Source organism: Tachyglossus aculeatus, chromosome 23 (assembly GCF_015852505.1).
Source record: "Tachyglossus aculeatus isolate mTacAcu1 chromosome 23, mTacAcu1.pri, whole genome shotgun sequence".
NCBI lineage: Eukaryota > Metazoa > Chordata > Mammalia > Monotremata > Tachyglossidae > Tachyglossus > Tachyglossus aculeatus.
Window position 1 is genome coordinate 21,609,644 of NC_052088.1, and position 26,788 is coordinate 21,636,431.

Here is a 26,788-nt window from a genome sequence, read left to right on the forward strand (position 1 = left end):
ATTAAGCTTGGGGGTTAAAAGGGAGCAAGGTTTTAGAGGGAGATGGGAAGTGGAGTGGACAGACTTTAAAGAGTTTGCAATCCAGAAAGCCACCAGTTTAGGTGTTTTCCACCTCACCTGGAAACTGTCTGGTCTCCCCGGAGACCTGGAATAAACAAAACTAGAAATCCAGGTCGGAAAGCTCTACAGTCATTGGCCCCCCTGATGTTGGCACCTGTTAGATTTTTAATCCTGGGTAGTGATGTTTCAGTTGTTGGGATAAATATTCACTATTATGATTCAAAGTTCAGGTTTGAGCTGGGATTCATATTTCATGTTAATCTTGTACAGTTCTCAGTAATTTTCACAACCATATCTTGGGGAAAGTTACGGTGGGGAAATAGGCCCTAGACTAGTTTATGCTTTGAAGTCAGATTGAAGGAATGTGGTTACATTCCCCAGTAATTTGACACAGCTTCTTAATAATTTGGTTGATAGTAAAGGCGTGCAGTTTACGCAGGCAGGAATAGTCAAACTAGCCAGCAAATGTTGTGTGCCTGTCGTGGGCATAGCACACCCAGTGAATAGAGAATAAGGCACCACTCTCACTGAGCTTATGGTCAGAAAGAGAAGATAAGACATACAGATTTGATTGTTCTAGTACTTTTCAACACTGAAGAATATTTGGGGGATCAGGACACTTGGAGCCCACTTCGAGCATGTGGTAGTAAATGTTGGAGTCTCAACTCATGCACCTTCAGTTTGGCCATTCTGTAGTCTTGCGGAGCAGCCATCCTCTTACTGCTAATAGATTGAAGGATGTGGAAGGTGTTTTGCCTGCTCTGCACCCTCCCCCCCCCTTACCTCCGTTTAATTTAGGGGTCCAGCTTTAGGAAAAAAATCAAGGTTCAGAGTTATCAATAAAAAATGCATGCCTCTAGGACACTCATCTCTCTCAGCCTGGGAATTTAGTTTGGCTGAATTGACTTGGGGCAGGGCCATGAAGCCCATGTCTCTTCAACCTGGGCCCTGTAAAATCTTGGTAGCTTGCAGTGCTTTAATGGATTTTCCTCAACAATTTGTGCTTTTTTTATTTGCATTGACATCTTGTATTGCATGGTTTTCAAAGCTGATTGTAGCAGATTAGTAGATACTTTCTCTCATTAGCCCCTTAAACATTAATACTCTCCACACAGATTTTCTTAGAGCAAGTGGCCAATTTGACTATTATCTTTTGGGTATAAATACAGTCCTATTTACTTTTTTTTCCACCTAAATGCCACATTCATGCTCCTTGTCCCCCTTATGTCTTTTATTTCAGTGTATTTTAACATTTAACTGATTTGATAATGACATGGGGATATTTCTCTTATCAGTCAAGAGATGCCAGAATTCCCGAGGAAGGTGAAATATATGGAGCTCTAGGCGTTTTTCCCTTGTCTTGTCTTATGCTGTCCGGTTGTCTCCAATCCATAGCAACTCCATGGGCACATCTCTCTCAGAATTCCCCACCTCCATCCGCAATCGTTCCGGTAGTGTATACGTCGAGTTTTCTTGGTAAAAATTGCGGAAGTGGTTTACCATTGACTTCTTCCATGCAATAAACTTGAGTCTCCTCCCTTGACTCTCTCCCATGCTGCTGCTGTCCAGCCCAGGTGAGATTTGGCTTGTAGCAGATTGCTTTCCGCTCATTAGCCTCTGGCCAGGCTAGGAATGAAGTTTTTATGCCTCTGCTTTACTCACCCTCCCGGAGTCAAGGCTGGTAGAGTAGTGGAAACTCTCCAGGTGTGACGCTGAGAGGGAGTTTGTTTTCCTAGTTGTTACAAAACATTCTTTTCTCTTACTGATATCGTAAGGGAAATTTGGGATTGATTTGGGGATGACTTAAGAGTGTCCCATATTTTGTGGTAAACTAATCGCTTTCATAGTTTGCAGAAAAAGGTAAAAAAAAAACATTGCTCTTCAAGAAAGGACAAAGTGATCTTTTACAGAGCAACAAACTGGTAGATTTTGAACTTATCAGAGCCAGACCCTTAATCAGATAATACCCGTGTAACTTGCTGTCGTGGATTTTTTCATGTTTTCAGTTATTTTTGTCCAGATTTATTGGTCATGTTTCCCCAGAATTAAGGGTTACCTCTTCTAATAATAATAATAATAATAGGGATGGCATTTATTAAGTGCTTACTATGTGCAAAGCACTGTTCTAAGCGCTGGGGAGGTTACAAGGGGATCAGGTTGTCCCACGGGGGGCTCACAGTCTTAATCCCCATTTTACAGATGAGGTAACTGAGGCCCAGAGAAGTTAAGTGACTTGCCCAAAGTCACACAGCTGACAATTGGCGGAGCTGGGATTTGAACCGATGACCTCTGACTCCCAAGCCCAGGCTCTTTCCACTGAGCCACGCTGCTTCTCCATATTCTTCTATTCATATTCTCCATATTCATATTCTCCATATTCTTCTACTGCCACCATATTCATCAGTAAGAGAACTCTGTGGCAATATAGCCTTGCTTATGAAAAGATGCTTCTAATATTTCTTTGCCTCTATTTTCACCTCCCAGTCATAGGTCCATCAGAATGCAATTACAGCCTAACTTCAGCTGGTAATTAAAAAAGGCAGATAATACAGGCGTTTTGGTGATGAGAAGTTCTTTATTTAACATAACTTATTGACTGCTAAATAAATGGTGTGCATCTGTCAATTCTCCATTCCCAATCTCCTAGAAGAAGTTTTGTAAAAAAAAAAAAAAAAAATTAAGACTTCTAATCCCTTTCCCTAGATACGGTGAGACTTGGAAACTTACTGCTAATAACATCATTTTCAGCCTGATAGCCTTGCGAATGTATTTTGGGTCTTTTGCTACAAGGACACTTGATGTGATTGTTCTTTATGGTTTTGAGACCTTTTTCCAGCAATGCAGAATACAGTACGATATCGTGTAACGAACGTGGATTCGATGTGTTCGTATGATATGGAATTTTTTCTAACAATAATATAACTCCATTATTAGCATGTGTTGGCATCGAGTTCATTTGAAAAATTTAACACTTTTAAATTTTGGCATGATAAAACTTGCCGTAATATCAGAAAAAATAATCAACCTTCATCATTTTTATTTTAACAGCATTGGTGACATCATTGAACACTATAGGAAAGAGCAGATTGTTGAAGGCTATTACCTTAAGGATCCTGTTCCAATGCAGGTGACTGTTTTCTGATGATCTAGTAGTGTACTATATAAGGGAGTTATCCTCTTCAACAGTAACAATGGCTTTTACGTGTTAGGAAATGGAATCCTCGTGGTTAGGAAGGTACTTTCTATTTTCCCATTTTCCAGAAATCGTTCTTAAGGCGACTGGGCAAATGAATTTACATTTATCTGCAGACAAAGCGTCTGATCCTACGTAATTTTAAGAGCTGTGTTCAGCCCTCTCCATAGGGTGACAGGGATCAGGCCTCAGCTCAAGCTCAGCTCCTCATAGGTAGCATCGAGGGATTGTTGTCACAGTTCAGGCGGAACACAATGGTTAGACCAGCAGACCGAGTTGAAGCAAAAAGAGTTGATGGTCTGGACTCTGTTCTGTTCATAACCCCTGGTGCAGAATTGTTCAGACCTTATTGCCGAAGTAGTAACTTGCCTGACATCATCATCATCATCAAAAATGCCTATTGCATGCCTTTCTATTCTTGGCACTGTAATCGGGGCACATAATAATAATGGCATTTATTAAGCACTTACTATGTGCAAAGCACTGTTCTAAGTGCTGGGGAGGTTACAAGGTGATCAGGTTGTCCCACGGGGGGGGCTCACAGTCTTCATTCCCATTTTACAGATGAGTTAACTGAGCCACAGAGAAGTTAAATGACTTGCCCAATGTCACACAGCTGACAATTGGCGGAGCCGGGATTTGAACTCACGACCTCTGACTCCAAAGCCCACGCTCTTTCCACTGAGCCACGCTGCTTCTCTGTGTATTTATGTGTTGTGCACATACACAACAGAAAAAAATGCTCATTTCACTCATGATATTTCCAGTACATCCCTAGCCCTAGATACGCGGGAGGAGGGGGGAATTATGGTCAATCAATCGGTGTTGTTTCTTGAGTGCTTACTGTAAGCCGAGCAAGTACTAAGAGCTCGGGAGAGTACCTTCATTCAATCGTATTTATTGAGCGCATACTGTGTGCAGAGCAGTGTACTAAGTGCTTGGGAAGTACAAGTTGGCAACATACGGAGATGGTCCCAGAGTTGGGGGATGCTGTTCTTATTCATTCAGTCGTATTTATTGAGCGCTTACTGTGTGCAGAGCACTGTACTAAGCACTTAGGAAGTACAAGTCAGTGACATATAGAGACAGTCCCTACCCAACAACGGGCACACAGTCTAGAAGGGGGAGACAGACAGCAAAGCAGAACAAGTAGACAGGTGTCAAAATCGTCATAACAAATAGAGTTAAAGCTATATGCAAATTAAATAGTAAATATCTACAAGTAATAGAGTAATAAATCTGTACAAATATCTATGCAGGTGCTGTGGGGAGGAGGAGGAGGTAGGGCGGCGGGGGTGGGGAGGAGGAGAGGAAACGCTACTGTGGGCCAAGCATTCTAGGCTGTAAACTCATAATGGACAGGAAATGTGTCTGTTGTACTCTCCCAAGCACTTAGTACAGTGCTCTGTACCCACAATAAGTGCTCGGTAAATATGATTGATGATACTAAGCACTGGGTAAGTACAAGATAACCAGGCCAGACGCAGTCCCGTCCCCTCATGGGGCTCACAGTGTAATTCTTTTAATCCTCTTTTTTAAAGATGAGGAAACTGACACACAATAAAAAGAATTGGTTGATGGATTCCAAATGTCAGTACCATCTCCCTAGCTCAACCAATGTAGAAGAGCTGGGGAGAAAAGGACAGTCTAGTTCATTTAATCGTCTTTATTGAGCGCTTACTGTGTGCAGAGCACTGTACTAAGCTCTTGGGAAGTACAAGTTGGCAACATATAGAGACGGTCCCTACCCGACAACGGGCTCACAGTCAGTTGATATGCAGTTGATTCGTCGAAGCCCCAACATCGGTTTTTGAAGCTATCAATTTCTTTTAAATTAGCAAATCTCGGTCACTGGGCATTTAAATATCCATATTTGTTACCGTGGATGTTAATCAGAGAGGACGGTAGGAAAGTATTAATAAAATGATGAGTGCATGGTTTAAATGAAAGTTAAAAAAAAATTGGCATAACTTACACTTTTTATCCATTTTTCTAAAATCCCGTATTCACTTGGCCCAGTGGAAAGAATATGGGCCTGAGAGTCAGAGGAGCTGGTTCTAATTCTGTTCTGCCACTTGCATGACGTAGGGAAGGTCACTTAATTTGTCTGTGCTTACAGTGTGTACAGAGCATTATGTGTACAGAACACTTTTCTAAAGTGCCTAGGGGATATGTACAAAAGAAATGATACCTTCCCTCAAGGAGTCTATAACCTAGCCAAGGATCTTACAGGATAAAACATTTGATGGCATGTATTGCTAGCTTGACCAATGTTTGACTGTTGATTGATGCTATCCTTACTTAAGTATATAATGGTCTTTAAAATTAGATCAAGGCAGTACTTCTTTCTAATCTACTCACTGTGAAATTCGGGTTAAAAAGGCTTTCTTGAAACACTTGTTTCTTTTTTTTTCCCCCTTTCCCCCTAGCATCACGAACAAGTACTTAATGATTCCGTAGATGGCAAAGAAATCTATAACACAATCCGTCGGAAAACAAAGGATGCTTTTTATAAAAATATTGTCAAAAAAGGTTATCTTCTAAAAAAGAGTAAGTATATCATTTCATCCCATTTAAGAATTCAGTTTCCCATATTTTTCCCTGGTTTAAGCTATAGGTCATTGAGGTAGGAGAAGGTGCTAATTGATAGATTTATTATTTTGGCGGGGTGAGGGGGTGGCTAACCACATTCTCCTCCCCATGGGCCATAGCAAAATTAGGGGCAAGGATTGGAGGATAGAGTGTGGCTTTCCAAAGTTTGTTTTTGTTTTTTAATATATAATGCCTTTTCAGGAATTTTCTCTACTTAGTGTCAGTCCTGTGAGGAAAATCCGTAAGAATAGTTTATATGTCGAAACTAAGGAAGACTATGTTTCCTTGAGATGACTAACAAACAGTGCCTGGAGAGGAGTGAGCATAAATGTTATTCTCTAGGTGATGATTTGTCGGGGATCTAGTATTACAAGTTATTTTTGTTTCTCTTAAACTTGTGGGGGGTTTTTGCAAGGTTTCCTATTTTCATACTCCTTGAGTCGTGAAATCCTTTGATCAACAAAGATTAGCTCATAGTTCACCCCATGACTCATCAAGGCATAGCGGGAATGCAAAATCAGTTCTTCCATAAAGTAAGTGTCAGTCTTAATCTACTGTGTGCAAATTGAAGCACTTAAACTTCCTCTCAGAAGAGAGAACAGTTTGACATTATATACCGTAGTATGTTAAAAGCTGTTTGACAGCCTCTTCACGTATAGCTTGGTGTGGTAACTTTTTCCTAGTGTAATAAAATTTTCATAGTGAGAAAATATGTCATATAAACAGTTCTTATATTTTCCCAATTTTTTTGGCAGGCAAAGGAAAGAGATGGAAAAACTTGTACTTTATTTTAGAAGGAAATGATGCCCAGCTTATTTATTTTGAGAGTGAGAAGAGAGCAACAAAGCCCAAAGGATTAATAGATCTTAGTGTGTGTTCTGTGTATGTTGTTCATGACAGTCTGTTTGGCAGGTAAGGTAATGTCTTTGTGACCTTTAGAACTGTGAAATTTGAAAACATTTTATTATCTGTTTCATGAGTACCAAAATAGCGCCTTAAGAAGTTTTGAGATTTTTTTGCATTTCAACTAGGTATTGCTTAGGGATACAGCACTTATGCCAAGTAAACCGAGTGCAGTAGTTTTCAATTAAGGTTGGAGTCCTAACAAGAATTTGATTGGTGTATCATTGAAATGTTTGTTATAAATTAAAATCTTTAGAACTAAATAAAATATGGATTTGGCCAGTGTATCACATTAGCATCAAAGATAAGATCTGGGTATAGATAAAGCATCACAAACTTCACAGAGATTTGGGAATCATGCTAGCTCTCAACCTGATATGCGTGTCCTTGAGCAAGTCGTGTTGTGGTGTTTGATCCGATATGTGTTACCTGTATGATACCTGTATATATGTATATATGTTTGTACATATTTATTACTCTATTTTACTTGTACATATCTATTCTATTTATTTTATTTTGTTAGTATGTTTGGTTTTGTTCCCTGTCTCCCCCTTTTAGACTGTGAGCCCACTGTTAGGTAAGGACTGTCTCTATATGTTGCCAATTTGTACTTCCCAAGCGCTTAGTACAGTGCTCTGCACATAGTAAGCGCTCAATAAATACAATTGATGATGATGATGTGTTTTAAAAAAGATCGTTAGCTGTAGAAATACTTCTAGACCCCCAGCCAAGTCTACTAGAAAGTAAAACCCGTAGAGTCAGTTCGCTGAAATTAGAGAAAGGAGCAGGGTTTCACTTGTGGACCAGAGGAAAAAAAAAATTCACCCCTTTTATTCTTTTGAGCTCCAGAGGTGCTACAAAATAGCTTTGGGAATGGAGGAAGACTAATCTACTTCCCTTCATTCCCGTCTTTTCCACTGGAAGCAAATTGTTATTAAAGTGTCACTTTCCAAACAAATTGTTACAAAGCCACCCAAAGTCTCCGTAGGGAAGCAGACCAGATAGCTCAACACTTTTGTCTCTGCTGTGTGTCGACGTCTACCTATCAAACAAGTGGTTAATATTGATAACATCCTCACAGCATCTGAGCTTGGTTCCCTCACTCGATAGGGAAGGAGTCGGGTATATTGTGCATTCGTGCCCCCAAGGGAGTCTACTGTCAGAGTAGCTCTCCTTGCTCAGCTTCTCCTGTGCCAACTCCTCAAAGCCCGCTGGGCGAAGAGCAGACAAGGTAGCCGGCAGTAATGATGATGGTATTTGTTAAGCGCTTACTATGTGCCAAGCACTGTTCTAAACGCTGGGGTAGATACAAGGTAATCAGGTTGTCCCATGTGGGGCTCACAGTCTTCATCCCCATTTTACAGGGGAGGAAATTGAGGCACAGGGAAGTTAAGTGACTTGCCCAAAGTCACACAGCTGATAAGTGGCGGAGCTGCCCGGGCTCTTTCCACTAAGCCACGCTGCTTCCCTGTACCACTGTGAAGCGGATAGACGTGAGGGATTGAGGCTCGATTGTTCTGTTGAACCTTCTGTATTCCAGAGTGGGAGATTAGGGCTCAATGTTACTAGAAATGCGTACAAATTACATTTCTGTCTGTCTTTAATATGGGGTATTAGAAAAATTATATTTTATTCTTAAACTGACATTCTAGGTGAATTCCATTTTCTTTGCAAGAGCTCAACTGCAGCAAAAATGTACTCAAATCAAAATTTGTGTAAACTTCCATTAGAATATTGAAAGCTGTTGGCATTTTAGTAATAGAAGGAAAGTGGCTTGTATTGACTTGTAGGTGGCATTGAGGCCTGTGACCGATATGGTAGGCCATACAGAAGCTTGGACACCATTGCCTCTCTCTAAACTTTCAGTTTAGTTTATCCCGATGCCATTTGGTTGTGACATCAGTTTACACTTGAGAATATAAAATTTCGAGAGTGATGAAAAACATGTTTGGACAACAGCCTTCATTTTTGACTTAGAAATCAGAAAGCGTGCAGTTTTTTCCCATAAAAGTAAAGCGGTCTTGAGAGTTACCATTAAATTACCAGTGTGGGCATGTTAATACTTCCTGGTTAAAAATGATAACTTTCTTTGAATTTTAAAGGCCAAACTGTTTTCAGATAGTAGTTCAGCACTTTAGTGAAGAGCATTACATCTTTTACTTTGCCGGAGAAACCCCAGAGCAAGCACAGGTAAGAAAATTTCATTCTGTAAAATGCTGATTTTGACATATAGATGGTAATATTTGGTTGCCTCTTTAAAAAAAGGGAAAAAAACCTAACTTGATAAACCGTACATAGTAGAACATAAAGAGGCTTAGAAGGCAGAACAAGATAGAGGAATTTGGGAGGTCCGAAAGCCATATTGGATACATTGAACTGTAACTAGATGATTTAATTTTTTAAATCTTCATATTTAAAGACTGTCCCCTTTCGGTAACTAAGAAATATTAGCAGACTGTGTGCCTTCAAGTTCTACCTACATTTTAAGGAATTTATTCTTAATGTCATGTAAAAACCTTATTTTTCAAGCAATTCTTCTGTTTCCATTTCTCTTTATTGGAAAAATCAGATGAAATCAACCTTTTCTAAGTATTATAGCAGTTCTCATAATGCCAGGTTCCCAAAACAACGAATAAAAGGGCACAGAAAGCATTAATGTGGAGGAGCACCAAAAACCCAGTGGAAAGAGCACAGGCTTAGGAGTCAGAGGTCATGAGTTTGAATCCCGACTCCTCCACTTGTCAGCTGTGTGACCTTGGGCAAGGCACTTAAGTTCTCTGGTCTGTTAAATGGGATTAAGACTGTGAGCCCCACGTGGGACAACCTGATCACCTTGTATACTCCCCAGCGCTTAGAACAGTGCTTTGCACATAGTAAGCGCTTAACAAGTACCTCGTTATTATTATTATTATTGTTTGCATTCAAAAACATTATCACATTCATCCATTCCATTTCCACTGTAACATAACAGCAGCATTATTTAGAAATTGCAAGGAAATGGGAATCACCTCTGCCCGTTTGTTTGCTCATTCCATGCCATGCCCCAGCAGGAACGTGAGTGGCAGAGAGGTGAGGGTGCAAGTGGTGCCTTGCAAGGCCTTGGCACTCTATACTCCGTTCCTTCGGGCAGGTTCTCTGTCATCAAGTTTCAGGACCAAGGCTCCTCTGGCATTCCTGAAGGTAGACTCCACCAAAGCGAGAAGGTGTTTTTATATTTCCTGGCTCCATTCCATTACATGTGGAGACTATGTTTGCACTCTTTTATAACTCTTAAATGTAGTGTGGGTCTTTTCCTTGGTTGTGCAATTTTTTGGTTTATCTTCCTGAATTTCATAAAAACAGCATAGTGACATGTATTCTGTTTGCCTTCCCTACTTCCATATTATGTACAGAATTTACATACAGCCTATCTGCTGAACTTAAAACATGTCATATATATATTTTTTTAATGGTATTTAAGAATTTACTATGTGCCAGGCACTGTACTAAGCACTGGGGCAGATACAAACTAATCAAGTTGGACACAGCCCATGTCCCACATGGGGCTCACAGTCGTCATCCTCATTTTACAGATGAGGGAACTGAGGCACAGAGAAGCTGTCATTTGCCCATAGTCACACAGCTGACAAAGGCCATGTTCCTTCTCATTCATTCAATCAATCATATTTAGTGAGCACTTACTGTGTGCAGAGTACTGTACTGACTGCTTGGGAGAGAGTACAATATGACAATAAACAATTACATTCCCTGCCCACAACGAGCATACAGTCTAGACCCCGGGGGAGACAGACATCAGTACAAATAAATAAAATTGTAGATACGTACATAAGTGCCGTGGGGCAAAGGGAACAAGTCAGGGCCACACAGAAGGGAGTGGGAGATGAGGAAAAGTGGGGCTTAGTCTGGGAAGGCCTCTTGCAGGAGATGTGCCAAAGAAATTTATTGAAACGATTGATAGAGGGGGAAAAAGGAGGCATGTTGGATTTTTTAGGGAACCATGTAGAACTCCACTTGTCAGAAGTCTGGATAGTAAATGTAAGAACTTTAATGGAGAAAAAGGTTCTGTAATTTCTTGCCTGTAACATAGACCCAACAGAATGCAATACCTCAGATGTAGCTTGAGTTTCCTATTCATTCTTTATGTTTGTTTTGTTTTTTGGGTTTTTTTTTTTTTTTTTGGCCCAAGCAGGGCTTGCCCTAATGGGAAAGTAAGATGAAAAACCCTTTAATTGTGACACATGTGCATATCTCTAAATTGTTTTCTCCCCAACTAATTTATTCATAGGCTGCGGTCAAGAAAATATTTTTCTTCTTTGTTACCTACAAGAAATGTCCTTAAATGTTGTTGTCATATATTTCAACTTTAAAGTTGGCTATATTCTCCACTTTTTGGCAAATGTTTGACGCTTTAAGCAGGAGAAGCTGAAGTAAAGTGTGACCTTATTACAAAGAACTAATGCATTTGCCTTACCAATCAAATAATATTGCTGCTTTGCATTTTTTCTTGGTTAGAGAATCCACACCAGTGCACGGGTAGTATAATTTGTGTCATATGTGGATAGAAGCGAAAGATGTTTACATAAGTAATGTAAAAATAGATAAATATCATTACATTCTTTAAATATGTTCTTTCTCTGCCCTTCATTCCTTCATAACTTTGGTCCACCTCTTCCTCTTTTTGTTTGTGACTGTCATTTCTTTTCCACCCTTTCCTTTTCCGTATTATCTTTTAAATTCCCTAGTGATGTGCATTCTGGTATTAAATGTACAAACGCCAAAGCCACACAGTATTACAGTGTGAAACCCTAATTTATGGAATTTGAAAACTAGGACACAGAAACTTTTTAAATCTTAGTCTTCGTGGCAAAATTTGGGAAATTAATTTATTAGGATTCTGTGCCCTAATCATTGTACTATATTATAGGGATGAATTCTGATCAGCCATCCTGTTGACATTTCTTTCTTGAGTGTTGTCTGTCACACATGGGGTTAGCTCTAAAGTAAACCTTTAAATAACCTTTATTCCACTCCTTCCCATACTCCTTAATAATTATTCCCCTGCAGCACATAATTATCTGTTTAGTATTAAGTGATCATCTGTAAACTTTTCTGCTGCTGCCACTGCTCGCTTTACAACACCTGTATAGATGATGATGATGATGGCATTTATTAAGTGCTTACTATGTGCAAAGCACTGTTCTAAGCGCTGGGGAGGTTACAAGGTGATCAGGTTGTCCCATGGGGGGCTCACAGTCTTAATCCCCATTTTACAGATGAGGTAAGTGGGGGGAATGTTAAGTGACTTGCCCAAAGTCACACAGCTGACAATTGACGGAGCTGGGATTTGAACCCGTGACCTCTGACACCAAAGCCTGGGCTCTTTCCACAAACTAGTAACATTTAAGAGTTTAAATTTCTCTCTCATAAGATTAAAATTAGATGCTCAAATAACCAGTGAGATATGAACACTGAATAAAATAGTCCAGGTCATGGATCACTACAAAAGTATGAAAAAATCACAAGATTAAGACACATTTTGAAGCTTCATTTTTTAATGGAATCAAGATGGTTTCCGTATTCCTTACTTCAGTGAAAACAGAAGACATCGTAGAGTTCAGACCCACTGTAGACGTGGCAAAAAACAAAGGGGTTTGTTGGTTAAAACAAGGTACTGATCTCTTAAAAAAATGTAGCAATATATAAAATATTTTGATCATTTCTTTAACAAATCCCAAATTCTCTCATCACCTCCTCTCCCAATCTATACACCTGCCAGAGCATCGCATATTTGAAATTTTTTGAAATCCAGCTGCACTTTAAATTGGGTACTAGGAGAGCTTTTCAGCTATTGTGTGGTAAATTCACTTCAGTATACAAGATTTTTAAAGGGCAAATTTAAAAATCAAATTATCTTGGGAAGGTGGACGTAGTTCTGGTAATGTTGTTAGTTAATTCCTACCTGTGGTGAGCTCTAATATATGTTTGAATACTTGTCAGCCAATGAATCTCCATTTTCTCAATTAGTTTTATGACCTGTCCTTATTTTTAGTAAAGTGTCTGTTGTTAAATGCAGATCTCCAGGGCTTAAAATCTTAACTCTGCACTGGTGAACGTTTTAAAAAGTTTTATTAGCAGAAACAAAGATTGCTTCACAGAGAAAATACAACAGCATAATTTATTACCATATAAATAGTACCGTGCAAAATTAATGCCCATAGTAGTGCTTGGGAAATAGACCACTAATTTGCTAGAGTTGTTTGGTAATGTTAGTATAATTATACATCTTTGACCCCATCAAAATAATCATATTTGAAAATAGGACATGCCAGTCTTTAAAAATCCATATTTTGTGGGGGGGTTTTAAGTGTGGAATATAGAGCTTGTTGAAGTTGCAGCTTGAAATAAAGCCACACTTGAATTGAATTTCCTTTGAAATGTTGTTGTGTTTTTGTAGGACTGGATGAAAGGTCTACAGACATTTTGCAATTTACGGAAAACTAGTCCTGGCACGTCTAATAAACGTCTGCGTCAGGTGAGTGTCACCATTTCTTCTGGTTTCTAGGGGTCCAGCTGTCAGGTTTCATACTTCTCTTCTTCACTTCAAGGAGGTAATTTCTATAGCAGGATCTTAGCCACTGATGAGGAAATTGCTCTTACCCGGTGGTGTTTCCCTCCTTTGAGGCCTTCATGCCCGCTCGATACCTGTAGCAATGCTTAACTAGGTAATGACTGTCCCAGGTTCGGAATAGAGAAGGAGTGATTCTAAGCCTCTCCCCCATAACAAAGTTGCTTCATGACACACCTTCTGCATTTAATAGGATGGGTGGGTTATGGATTAATGATCATTTAACATTATTTCCGTCTTGTATTAAAAGTACGGGAGTCCTTGTTGTGGGTTAATACTGTATTCAGTAGCTTTGTGACCTGAAGTGTCTGTCTCTTCCAAAAGCTAAGTTAAACAATTTAATAGATGCATTGTAAAAATGGGGGGTTGTCCTTATTTGCCCCTCTGTTTTCTATCAATGGTATTGATTGAGAATTTACTGTGAGTCCGGCACTATACTGTGGGCTTGGAAGAATACAACACAGTAGAGTTGGTAGGCACATTCCCTTCCCACCATGATGAGATATTAGCTTGGTTTCTCTGGAAGAATTAACTATTGACCACTCTTAGAATTGTGACATGGAGAAAGGAATCATCATCATCAATCGTATTTATTGAGCGCTTACTGTGTGCAGAGCACTGTACTAAGCGCTTGGGAAGTACAAGTTGGCAACATATAGAGACAGTCCCTACCCAACAGTGGGCTCACAGTCTAAAAGGGGGAGACAGAGAACAAAACAAAATATACTAACAAAATAAAATAAATAGAATAGATAGGTACAAGTAGAATAAATAAATAGAGTAACAAATATGTACAAACATATTTGGTAAATAAAGTTGGTTTTTTTTTTTTTTCACGTGGGAAGACTCAATTTGGGGAGTTATACACTTCTATTTATGTTTTGTCATGTCAAGGCATGAAGCCATTCGGTTGATTGAAATTAGTGAAGTGAAAATTCATTTAATCTTTTCTTTGGAGTCCAAAAACGTGCAGCATTAATAAAGCATATTGTTCATTTTAATGAATTCCTTTCTCAGCTGTGGTTTTCCTGTTGTTTTTATATACTGCCTACTTTCAGAACCGCTGCATAAGTGTCATTAAAAAGATAATCTTTTTGCCATAGGTCAGCAGTCTTGTTTTACACGTTGAAGAAGCTCATAAACTCCCAGTAAAACATTTTACCAATCCGTATTGTAACATCTACCTGAACAGTGTCCAAGTAGCAAAAACTCATGCGAGGGAAGGACAAAACCCCGTGTGGTCAGAAGAATTTGTCTTTGAGTAAGTTTTCATGTAGAATTTAATATTAAACCATATTGAATTTATTCACTTTGAGCTTACTTTATACCTTGCTTCCCTGAGCCCAGTCCAGGGATACGAGAAGTATCCTTGGATCCTTGGACTCTAAATCAAACAAAAATAAGTGAAATTTTCTGTCAGTTGGATTTATTCAGTCTTATTCATATTTACAAGTGGATTTCTTATTTTATGTACAATAATATATTCTAATTTAGCCTTGCATACAAGCAAAATAATTTTACGAGCCCTTGAGGAAATGAAATCAGCACTCACTACTCTCCTGCCATACTTGACTTACTTTCCTTGGTGTACTAGTTATTTGCAAGGCTCCTGTCTTATGTACTAACTCGTTTTACTTCTAAAGTAAAAATCTGAGTAATAGGCGTAGGAAAGTGTTGTAGTATTTCATTGTATGTTTAAAAGATAATGTAAAGTATAGTAAATCAGTTTTTTACCCTTGTTCCTTCAGTGATCTGTCACCTGATATCAACAGATTTGAAATAAGCCTAAGCAATAAAACAAAGAAAAGCAAAGATCCAGATATACGTAAGTCAATATAGAAAAATCTTAGATGTGGAATATGCTTTATGACACATTACTAGTAATAGTAAGTCTTGTTTATTTTTTAAGTGATCCATTTTTAAGTTGCAATATTTTAAATAAAAAATGCATACTTGTTAGTGTTAGCGATGTTATTGAATTCAGTCATTCAAAAAGTACAGATTTTTTTTTAAAAAAAGGTGCTATGTTCAGACGGAATGAGCTTTCAGGGAAAGTTATTCATACTTTTTATCTCTGCTTATATTCACAAGTTAATTAGCATTTATGGTGCTCACAACATGATCCTCCCCTCATTTGCTTATTAGAGCTAAAGAAAAAGATACAAAGCTTTTACTAAAAGAATCCTTTCCGGTAATCTGTTACCTTAGAAGCTGTTCCCCTGGAAGAAAGATTTTGTTGAATTTACTTTGTTGGTGCCTTGGGGCTTTGCTTTTTTTATAGTAGCCAAATATAAATTTTCTCTAGATTCCTCTAAATATGTTTTGTAAGTAGCCAAAGGGTGACCTGATTTTTTTTTCAATTGATGATTATGATAGTAATAATAATGGCATTTATTAAGCGCTTACTATGTGCCAGGCACTGTTCTAAGTGCTTGGAGGGTACAAGGTAGTCAGGTTGTCCCATGTGGGGCTCACACTTTTAATCCCCATTTTACAGATGAGGTAACTGAGGCCCAGAGAAGTTAAGTGACTTGCCCAAAGTCACACAGTTGACAAGTAGCAGAGGAGGATTAGAACCCATGACCTCTGACTCCCAAGCCCGGTCTCTTCTCACTCAGCCACGCTACTTTTCAGTAAAGTGTGTTGACTAAGCCCCACACAGGTCAGAGACTAAGTCCAGCCGGCTTATCTTCTTATCTTATATCTACTTCAGCTTTCAGCGCAATGCTTGGTACATAGGAACTGCTTAATAATGTATCATTGAAAATATTATTTTGTAAAATATTTTAAAATTATTTTTTTTATTTGCGTTTTTTAAAAATGTTTTATTTAAAAAAATAATTTACCAGCGATGCATTTTGATGAAGCAAGAACAGGCTGGACTGTAATATTGAACCCAAAATAAGTATTTGTAAGGGCATTTTAAAATTTATTTGAGGGAAAAAAACAAGTATATCGGGGGTTATAACCACCCCAAAGTACATGCAACTCAGAGATATGTACCACACTACTTGCTCAATGTAAGCCCCACCCGACATACTGTCCAGACACTACACATAAATTAATTCTCCGTCATCTTTCCTTCACCCTGTCCCCTCTCTGCTTTTCCTTATTTCCAGCAATTTTCTTGTCCCACATTTGCACCTCAAACTCAACTCTCTCCCTCCCTCCCTAAATCATCTCCCAAATTTCCCTGCTGCTCCCTATGCTCCAATATTTTATTTTTCTTTATTTGAACTTTAATCATAGCAATAGCCTTGGGAACAGGTGGGTTTGGGTAATGGGGATCAGGGAGGTAGAGGCTACAGACCAGGAAGGGAAAGAGTCAGGACAAAGCTAAGGTACTAACAGTGGCAGTCATACCCACAGAAAATCTATTCATTGCTGTCGGTAAAATCAAAGAAAAAAAAAATACTGGTATGTAGGGAAGAGGAGGAGAGTTGGAAAATGGGGAGTGGCTAGGAACGGGAAGGAAAACTGCTAGGAATTGGGGATAGGGAGGAGGATTTACAGCGTAAATTTCACTTGACCATGGAAAGGGCAGTAAATTGAGACCAGATCTGTAACAGAATCTGACTAATTGCATCAAAATCTACCTGGAAATGTAACCTGTGATTCGTTCAATTGTATTTATCGAGCGCTTACTGTGTGCAAACAGTGTACTAAGTGCTGTGGTAGAAGCTAGATGGAACCACCGTATTTTCCGGGAACATAAACCTGGTCGCGTTGTGAAGTGTGCTAGTAGCCTAGTTGGTGATTGGTTCTCTGAATTGCCCTATTTAGTGCCCCAGGGACCCACTATTTTGGGAGATGAGATTCTAAAATTTTCAGTATCTCCCGGCCTGACACTGCCTCTGAGGTGGGAGCTAAATTACTTGGCCTCTGGGATTCAGCAAGTGGGATTACCATAGGTCTCAGTGGTCAGGTGAAGTCAGTTCCTTATACTACCCTTCCCCACAGCACCTGTATATATGTATATATGTTTGTACATATTTATTACTCTATTTATTTATTTTATTTGTACATATCTATTCTATTTATTTTATTTTGTTAGTATGTTTGGTTTGTTCTCTGTCTCCCCCTTTTAGACTGTGAGCCCACTGTTGGGTAGGGACTGTCTCTATATGTTGCCAATTTGTACTTCCCAAGCACTCAGTACAGTGCTCTGCACGTAGTAAGCGCTCAATAAATACGATTGATGATGATGATTCTAGAGTAGTCCCCAAAGAGGATATGGTTTCTAGGTTCTACAAACCCTAATATTGGAACCTCTCCCTCCGGGAAACGCAAAGGAGCAGCATAGCCCAGTGGGAGGCAGAAGGACCTTGGTTCTAATCCTGGCTCTTCCACTTGTCAGCTGTGTGTGACCTTGGGCAAGGCACTTAACATCTCCGTGCCTCAGTTCCCTCATCTGTAAAATGGGGATTAAGACTATGAGCCCCATTTGGGACAGGGATTGTGTCCATCCTGATGACTTTGTATCTCTCCCAGCACTTAGAACAGTGCCTGGCAGATAGTAAGCGCTTAGCAGATACCGTTTTTTTTTTTTAAACGAGTCAGGGCCTGACCAGGTCATCCCAAGGCTCTTGGAGATCCATGCTAGAAGGACATTCCCTTGAATATTCTGGGTTTTGTAGGTAGAGGAATGAGGTGACTAGTGAATTCCTCTGGGGAAGAGAAAAGCCTACACCACAAACTCGAAATTGCAACAACAGGCAAGCTGCATGTCTGGAGCTCTGATTCTATGGCTTTGAAGTCGGTATGCATCGTAACACCGCTTTGTGTGCAAGATTTTCCCTGCAATAAACTTGTCTCTGTGAAATACCGAATTGGAAATATTTTCTACGTTTTTCCCCATAAGATTTTAAAATGAAAATGAGTGTGCCTTATTGACCAGAAGTGGCGCAAATTAATTTGATCTGACAGGATTTGATGTCAGTAATTCGACATCAATAATTTGACGTCAATAATTCGATTTGACACGGTGAAGCAAGTTTACAGGCAGTCGGTACACAAACATACAAAGGTTTAAGGGTGTAAAATGCTAGGCCCAATTTTATCTAATATTAAAACTTAAGGCACTCGAGGTTGGCATGTAGCATTAATAAATTAATGTTGATTAATTAATTAAAAAGTGTGAGCCCCATATGGGACACCCCGATTACCCTGTATCTACCCCAGTGCTTAGAACAATTAAGCACATAGTAAGGGCTTAACAAGTACCATAATTATTAGAGAAGCAGTGTGGCTCAGTGGAAAGAGCCCGGGCTTTGGGGTCAGAGGTCATGGGTTCAAATCTCAGCTCCGCCAATTGTCAGCTGTGTGACTTTGGGCAAGTCACTTAACTTCTCTGTGCCTCAGTTCCCTCATCTGTAAAATGGGGATTAAGACTGTGAGCCCCACGTGGGACAACCTGATCACCTTGTATCCCCCCAGCGCTTAGAACAGTGCTTTGCACATAGTAAGCGCTTAACAAATACCATTATTATTATTATATGTTGCTTGAGGTTGGCATCTGGTGATTTGGGGGAAAATGTACAGCTGTGCTGGTCTGCTTTAAAGAATAAAGGTTTTCATAGTAAGCTTGCTAAGTAGGACAGACCCAGAAATGTTCATTCACCCTTTATGAACACTGTACTGTGTAGGAAAACAGAATAGGTGAAGCGTTCAAGAAAATGAATCCCTCAAACGTCCAGCGGTTCGGTAACGTGCTTTGACTATGAGCGATGCTTTTGTTTTGTGTTTTTTTCGAACAAAGTATTTATGCGGTGCCAGTTGAGCCGGTTGCAGAAAGGGCACGCGACGGACGAGTGGTTCCTTCTCAGTTCCCACATACCGTTAAAAGGTATTGAACCAGGCACCTTACGTGTCCGAGCACGATATTCTATGGAGAAAATAATGCCAGAGGAAGAATACAGTGAATTTAAAGAGGTATTAAACGACACTACCAGCCTGATTGTTCTTGAAAGCACTCTTGAGCAGGAATGTAAAAATATTTCAGAATGGGTCCAACGAGTCAAATACAGCTAATTGTGTGGTGTGGTGGCATACTGAGAGCGGGTGATGGTTAAAAGCCTTTGTAGCGGTGCACTTTGGGTCTTTGGAAACTAACACATGGGCCGCACACCCTCAATAATCTTAATAAGTCGTCGACCAGACTCTGTGGGTCGTGATGGCTTCAAGTGAACCTGCTCATCTGGTTAGTTTTTGCGGAGAATATTTGAATCTCTGAAACCTGACCTTGTTCTTTGATGCCCTTCTCAGCTTATACTACAGAAAGAGCTGCATGTAGTCTATGCTTTATCACGTGTATGCGGACAAGACCGGACACTATTGGCCAGCATCTTATTGAAGATTTTTCTTCACGAAAAGCTTGAATCGTTGCTCTTACGAACACTAAATGACAGAGAAATAAACATGGAAGGTACAGAACGGATATGTTGAATGCTTTACGTAATGTAATGGAATCGTAGACCATTATAGTCAGGCAGTCTTCTTCATCGATAAAGGTGTTGAACCTTTGACTGTAATGTGATGTTTGACTGTGACTGCTTCTAGGTACCTAAATCAAGTAAACTGCAAGGATGTTGCCATCAGTTATTCTGAGTAATAACCAGTAAGTAGAAAGAGTCCTAAAAAGTGAGATTTTTAAGGACCAGTTTATTTTGATGAGCTAGGTTTCATTTCCATTTCAAGTAAAAATTCTTTCTCTGATTTTACAGAAGTAATGATACGTTTTATAGTGTAGTTGTCGCTTGTATTTTTTTAATTGGGCATGCTCACTTACCAAGCGGAGAAGAACTCCACGTATCTCCAGTTAGTTTCCCCGCCAGTGCAAATTATAGAAGTTCTTTGTGCAGAGAAGCTCTTGATTTTCATCTTAATATTTATTTAGAGGAAGCTACTACCTTATTTCGAGCTACAACACTTGCAAGCACCTTGATGGAGCAGTATATGAAAGCTACAGCCACGCCGTTTGTTCATCATGCTTTGAAAGACACTATTTTAAAGATAATGGAAAGCAAACAGTCTTGTGAGGTGAGAATTTAATATTCCCTATACAAAACTAGATGAGGTAAGGGAATGATAAGGAAAAATATCTCTTTTCCAGAATTTCAAAAAAGGCCACGTTCTGACGTTCAGTGTTTTCCGCATGAACTGAAATATTGTTAGATGTTGACATTTCCCAAAATCAGACCTGTTTTGGAATTCATCTGGGGAATTCTTGCCTTAAGACAGCAATCCAGGGAGTTGCACTCAGACAGTTTGGGAGTTGAAACTCTTCACTCTTTCTTTGCTCCTAAGGCAGTTCTAAGAGAGCTGAAACTGTTGATCTGTATTCTGCTTTTCAGTTCTTTGGGTGGGTTCTGCTTCTCTGCCATTTCACCATTTGTATCTTGGGTCCCACTTGGTTCTTTCCCAAAGTGGTACATTATGGGTCTTTCTGTTTCTCTGATGTTTGGGCTCCTCTATGAGAGTATAGATTTTTGTATCGTAGTTATGACATTTTTCAAGTGCTTACTGTGTACCAGAGTGCTCAATACAGTGCTCTGCATACAGTAAGCACTCAATAAATACTTTCGTTTGACTGATCACCAACCCACCATTCTAAGTCTGGGCTGTGTTAAAATATAATGTGCCAGTAAATCATTCAGTGGTATTTATTGAGTGCTTACTGTGTGCAGAGTGCTGTACTAAGCACTTAGAAAAATGCAGTGCAATCATTTGATCGGACAAGCCAGTCATTCCGCGTGTGTGCGTGCCTGTGCGGTGGTATTGACTGCAAGTGGGCAAGGGCCCCCAGGTGATTGTCGCCAATAGCGTGGTGCCATTAATTTTGCCCGTCTAGGTTTTGGGCAAAATTGGAGCCAGAGAGGGACCAGAGATGGGCCTGAGATTCTGGCTTCACCTCCTGCCCGCAGGAGGAGGAAGACACAACTGTGACCACTCTTCTTATCCTCACGAGGTTTTGGGGCTGAGGAGCTGTAGCTTGGGTCTCTCACCCTATGGGTCTTAGAATGCCATGGCTTCAGAGCTTTAACCATTGCCTTATCCCAGGGAACTCCCTTGCTGCTTGGATAAGTTGGGAGGGGGCTTCGGCAGATGGATGGCTTTCCCTTTATGGAGCTCCACAGCCGTCTTAGGGTAGAAAAACCTGGCAGCGACAATCCCTTGACCTAGCCTTCCCTTTTCCTTCTCTCCTCCCTTTCTTCCAGTTCCTCACCGTTTTGCTCCTTATCCTCCACCTCGCATCCTTCCAAAACTCCCTTTTTGATACCCTGATCAATTAGTGGTATTTATTGAGCGCTCATTGTGTGTAGAACACTGTACTGAGAGCTTGGGAGGCTTCAGTACGATGTCCCCTCAGAGCCTTGCCCTAAAGGTCCACCCCCTCAAGGGCTCTGAAACCCTTCCCCACGTTATCCCTTTGTTCTAATGGATAAATTGGCACCTCTAACTCAGAAAGACAGATACCTGTCCTATAATGAAAACTCTCTTCTTCCCCTGAAAGTTGTAAACTCTGAGGTTGACTCTATTCATCATATTTCAGTTTCCTACAGAGCTTAGTAAACACAGTGGTCACTCCAGTGACATGGGTTGACTTAAATGTCTCAGTCACTAACTGACACCGCTGATATTTTTGACATTTCTGAGTCTTAAACCAAATAAAAAGAGAAGAGAATGCTTTACTATTCTATATTTTTAGGTGGCCAATTCAAGTTTCCTATACTTATCTCTCTTTAAGACTGCAGTCATAACTTTCCAGGGCTGGAGAAAAATATATCCGGTATTGCTGCTAGAATCACCAGCAGTACGGAGGACAATCTCTGATAGAAAAACTTCCTGCAGTTGCTTCATGGATCAATAGACCAGTAACGTGCAGAAGGGAAAGGTCTTCCCTTATGTTCTAGTGAGTTAGTGTGTGGGAAAACGATAAATTAATTAAATATGCAATTTTTACTGTTTTTCCATAAGTCTGCTGAAATTTCTGTTTTCCAAAGGCATTTACCAAAGTTTCTTTTGTTTAGTTAAATCCTTCAAAATTAGAAAAAAATGAAGATGTGAACACTAATTTAGTACACCTGTTGAACATACTTTCAGAGCTTGTGGAAAAAATATTTATGGCTGCAGAGATACTGCCTCCGTAAGTCAATGTTTGCTTAGATTGCATTTTCTGTGTGGTGTATTCATAGCTTTGGAAATTTTGCATTTCGATAATGAGCCAGATTTTTTCTTTGAGTTCTGTTTTCAATCTTTTAAATAAAATCTCTTTGGAAAAATGAAGGAAGCAAAATAGAAATAAAGGGGTCCAGTAGTTGTACTTTCATGAAAGATATGTACAGGAGCCCTCACAAACACTACGGTTAAACGTGGGTACTAGGTAACTGCTTAGAGTAGGAAAGTTAAATGTCCATGGACAAAATATTAAATTGTTAAGCTACCTCTGTTATTTTGTTTGTAGAATGAGTTACCCTGGATCCTGGTCTAAAGAGATTCTCATTATTAAGATAGAGGTGAAAAAATGATTTTCCAGAATAAATGTAAGAACTGTTAAGGCTACTGACAAAATCTAATGCAGAAGAGATGAAAGGTGACTTTAGTGGCAGTTAAATCCTGCCTCCCTGCCACCAAATGGGAAGCTTGCTCTTGGCAGATTCCAGTCCCACGAATGTGTCACTCTTTTCTGAAAAAGAAATGCCACCAAGTACAAAAATCATCATCATCATCATCAATCGTATTTATTGAGCGCTTACTATGTGCAGAGCACTGTACTAAGCGCTTGGGAAGTACAAATTGGCAACATATAGAGACAGTCCCTACCCAACAGTGGGCTCACAGTCTAAAAGGGGGAAAATGCCCTGAAACAAAGTGCATTCCATGATGCTGAACCCAAGTAGGCTGAAGTGTTCTCCCTTTCCACTTGTATTGTATCAGACGTGTATATTTCAAATTGCTCGGGTATTGAGGTAATTGTATTGTTTTGGCAGGACATTGAGATATATTTATGGGTGTTTACAGAAATCTGTACAGCACAAGTGGCCAACTAACACCACCATGAGAACAAGGGTTGTGAGGTAAGCGTATCAGTGCTTTCTGTTGCCATGAAATAAAATCTCAGTGATTGGGAAGCTAATGCTTGGGTAGACTACTAGAAAGTAGGTAAACAAAATGGTACTGACTTTTTCGGTGACTTAGCAATGGGTCTGACCACTTGGTGAAGACTTCACTTTCCTGAATTTAATTTGCTGTACTCCTATGTTTGAATTTAAGCCTAGAGCCTTTGGGCGGGGGCCTCTGAACTTAAATCAATATTCACGCTTTGAATACTTAATTTGGATTTTTCACCTGGCATTTGAAACTATAATGTAGAGGTATACTATATATTGTACATCTCCTTCCAAATGCATTTCTTCTGCCCTCTGCTTCCCCACTGCCCAGTTCTGTCGATTGGAAATTGAATTTCAGGTTCCAAATTGGAATATCTGCCATAAACAGCCCTTTGGGCTTTAGGGACTAGAGTTTCCCATGAGTTGGTTTGTCCCTGGAGCTGAAAGGTCCGTGCCTCAGGGCTTCCCCAGAACCGATCCCACAGGGCAGCTTGGAAATCTCGGCTCTGCCTCTGTCCAGATCCCACCTCTCCAAGCTATCTGGCCCTCAGGGATCCCTGTATGCCTCCCAACAATCAAAACCAGGGGACGAGAGGGCTGCTTCTGATGTGTCGCAGCCACCGCCCGCCTCCTTCTTGGAGGTTTCTGGCCCGGCTGGAATTTTATGTGAAAGCAGCCATGCCTGAAATGTCCGGGAAGGAATCTGGGAAGCGGCAGGCATTTGAGTGGAGCCGGTGGCAGGCGGCGACGACAGTTGGCCAGCCTCTCTTGCGAGGCACCTCCTCGTATCGTCCGTTCTGTTTCCTGGACCAAAAAGGCCTAGCCTTGATGAGGCTTGCTGGAGCATTTTTGAGTTGTGGGACGAGGATGCCAAAGCTGAGCATCCGTGACACCTCATGCAAGTGTCCGGCCAAGTGACCGCTTTCCCAGTCACCGGTTCTAAGCGGTTATTAACTTTCTGTGCAGGTGTCTGGTCCCACGACAACCTTCCCAGAAGGTCGTTGGTTCTGTGCAGTTGTTACCGTGCGCTCAGGCCCGGCGCTGGCTTCGGAAAAGGGAAGGAAGCAAAATAGAAATAAAGGGGTCCAGTAGTTGTACTGTCATGAAAGACACGGTGGATCGGTGGCTCTTGTCTCTTCCGGTCCGGGGGTTGGCACTGTCCTAAAGATGCTCTGTACGTCACGCTGAGGACTTGTCTAAAATCATATTTCTCTTTCGTTCAGCGGGTTTGTTTTCCTCCGGCTTATTTGTCCTGCCATTCTGAGCCCCCGGATGTTTAATATCATCTCAGGTAATCAGGTTCTATTCAGATCTGTCCAGTACAGTGTTTCTCAGTATTTGTCATATGTGTGTGTGCGTATATATCTGCAAATAGATACGTGCACATGTATGTGGATTGTTAAAAAGCTTTTTCTTGACGAAACTCCAAAATATAGTGTCCCCATCCCTATCTCAGTCTTCTGAAATAGCTTAATTTGCTTACAAAATGCTTATTTTGTGTCAGACGCTGTGCCAAGGGTGGAAAGAGCATGGGACAGGAAGTCTGATCAGACAAGTCCTGTCCCACATGGTGCTCACAATCTAAATGGGAGAGCGTATGTCATATCCCCGTTTCACAGACGAGGGAACTGAGGCGCTGGGCCGTTAAGTCCACAGTCACGGAGCAATCTACTGGTAGAGTGGGCAGTTAGAACCCAGGTTTCCTAACTCCTGGGCCCATTTTCTTTCCACTAGATTGCATGGCCTCTCATCTTCTAGGAGATTCCTGAAAAAAAGAGTTGTACTAAAGGGGAATTCTGCCTCTCTCCTCCCTCTGCTGAAACCACTAGCTTTCTCCCTCCCTCCATCCTCAAGCAGCGGTTTTCCTTTTTCCTGACAGTATGATAGGGTTTAGATAGCAGCCATAGCACTAAAAACTGTTGCTTATGATGGAGCCCCGCACTAGTTCTCTATATCTGTCAAACCAGAATTTCCCATTTCCAACAGAGCGGGGACTCTTCAAGCCCTGTACTTTTATCAGAAAGCACGCCAAACCCCCTTCCCCCTCAGCAACCACGCACAATCTTAACATTGCTCATTCCCTCACTCTGGAGGTAAATATTAGCTTAGGCAGCTGCCCAGGCCCCCCAGCAGACTTTAGTTTGGGGAATAAGGATTTGAAGATGTCAGAGGCTCCAGCTGGTGTCCGGAGACGCTTGAGTAATAGGAGTAATAGTAGAATTCCTTCTCTGGGGGCCACAGATGGCCTTGAAGCTGCAAGTGTCATGAAGTCGTGAAGCATCTGGGGCTCCAAAGGGCTCACCACAATGGATTAAACACTTCCTGTGGTTTGGCTGCCTTCAAAAGAGATGACTGTTTATGGACACAGAGCTGACCCGCTTGTATGTAGTAAAGCCCTGTGTGGGAAAGTGGATGAGCGTTCCCGATAATCAGGGCTGTCCAGCCAGGTGGCTTAAATTTGATGTTTTATGGTTGAACTTGCTAGAGCCGTCTGAGAAGCCTGCAGGGGCCCTGAAAAGAAGTGCGATAAGGTGGGGTAATTTGTAGAGGTACTAGAATATCCTTTAATGGAGAAACAATTGTATATTCTCAGTTGGTATGTCTGAACAGCATCTGATACATATTTCTTTTTTAATTAAGTCACAGCGCTTTCATTTTTAACTGGACAAGTCACTTTTTCAGTTGAGATTTCCATCTTTCCGAACAGCACCCGAGACATACTTCTTTTTTAATTAAATCACAGTGCTTTCATTTTCAACTGGACAAGTCACTTTTTCAGTTGGGATTTCAGTCTTTTGTTTGTAAATACGGCATTGAGACTTTAAAAAAGGATCCCCACAGCACCTGTATATATGTATATATATTTGTACATATCTATCCTATTTATTTTATGTTGTTAGTATGTTTGGTTTTGTTCTCTGTCTCCCCCTTTTAGACTGTGAGCCCACTGTTGGGTAGGGACTGTCTCTATGTGTTGCCAATTTGTACTTCCCAAGCGCTTAGTACAGTGCTCTGCACATAGTAAGCGCTCAATAAATACGATTGATTGATTGATCACTACAGGGCGGGTTTTTCAAGATTTCATTGACCCCCATCTTGAAATTTAAATCTTTAGAAACCTCCACCTTTTTTTTTGTAGATTCTCCTTCTTCTACTGCTGCGAGAACACTGACACTGGTTGCTAAGTCTGTACAGAACTTAGCAAATCTAGTTGAGTTTGGCGCCAAGGTGAATATGAATGTTTTAATCTAATTTCTGTTTGCAATGCAATTTTTTTCCAAGTATCGGCCGTTGGAATATCTTTTG

At 40.4% G+C, this 26,788-nt stretch overlaps 1 protein-coding gene across 1 annotated transcript in view; it reads left to right on the top strand.

The window, feature by feature from the left end:
* RASA1 (RAS p21 protein activator 1) overlaps positions 1-26,788 on the top strand; it is an 84,039-nt gene that overhangs the window by 50,690 nt on the left and 6,561 nt on the right. Inside the window, exons 9-22 of the mRNA XM_038765982.1 lie at positions 3,109-3,187; positions 5,683-5,803; positions 6,601-6,757; positions 8,851-8,938; positions 13,203-13,280; positions 14,477-14,634; positions 15,122-15,198; positions 19,132-19,304; positions 19,638-19,797; positions 20,269-20,411; positions 22,403-22,518; positions 23,363-23,449; positions 24,706-24,773; positions 26,622-26,710. Of these exons, the coding sequence (XP_038621910.1) occupies positions 3,109-3,187; positions 5,683-5,803; positions 6,601-6,757; positions 8,851-8,938; positions 13,203-13,280; positions 14,477-14,634; positions 15,122-15,198; positions 19,132-19,304; positions 19,638-19,797; positions 20,269-20,411; positions 22,403-22,518; positions 23,363-23,449; positions 24,706-24,773; positions 26,622-26,710 (1,594 nt within the window). The remainder of the gene's footprint in view (positions 1-3,108; positions 3,188-5,682; positions 5,804-6,600; positions 6,758-8,850; positions 8,939-13,202; positions 13,281-14,476; positions 14,635-15,121; positions 15,199-19,131; positions 19,305-19,637; positions 19,798-20,268; positions 20,412-22,402; positions 22,519-23,362; positions 23,450-24,705; positions 24,774-26,621; positions 26,711-26,788) is intronic.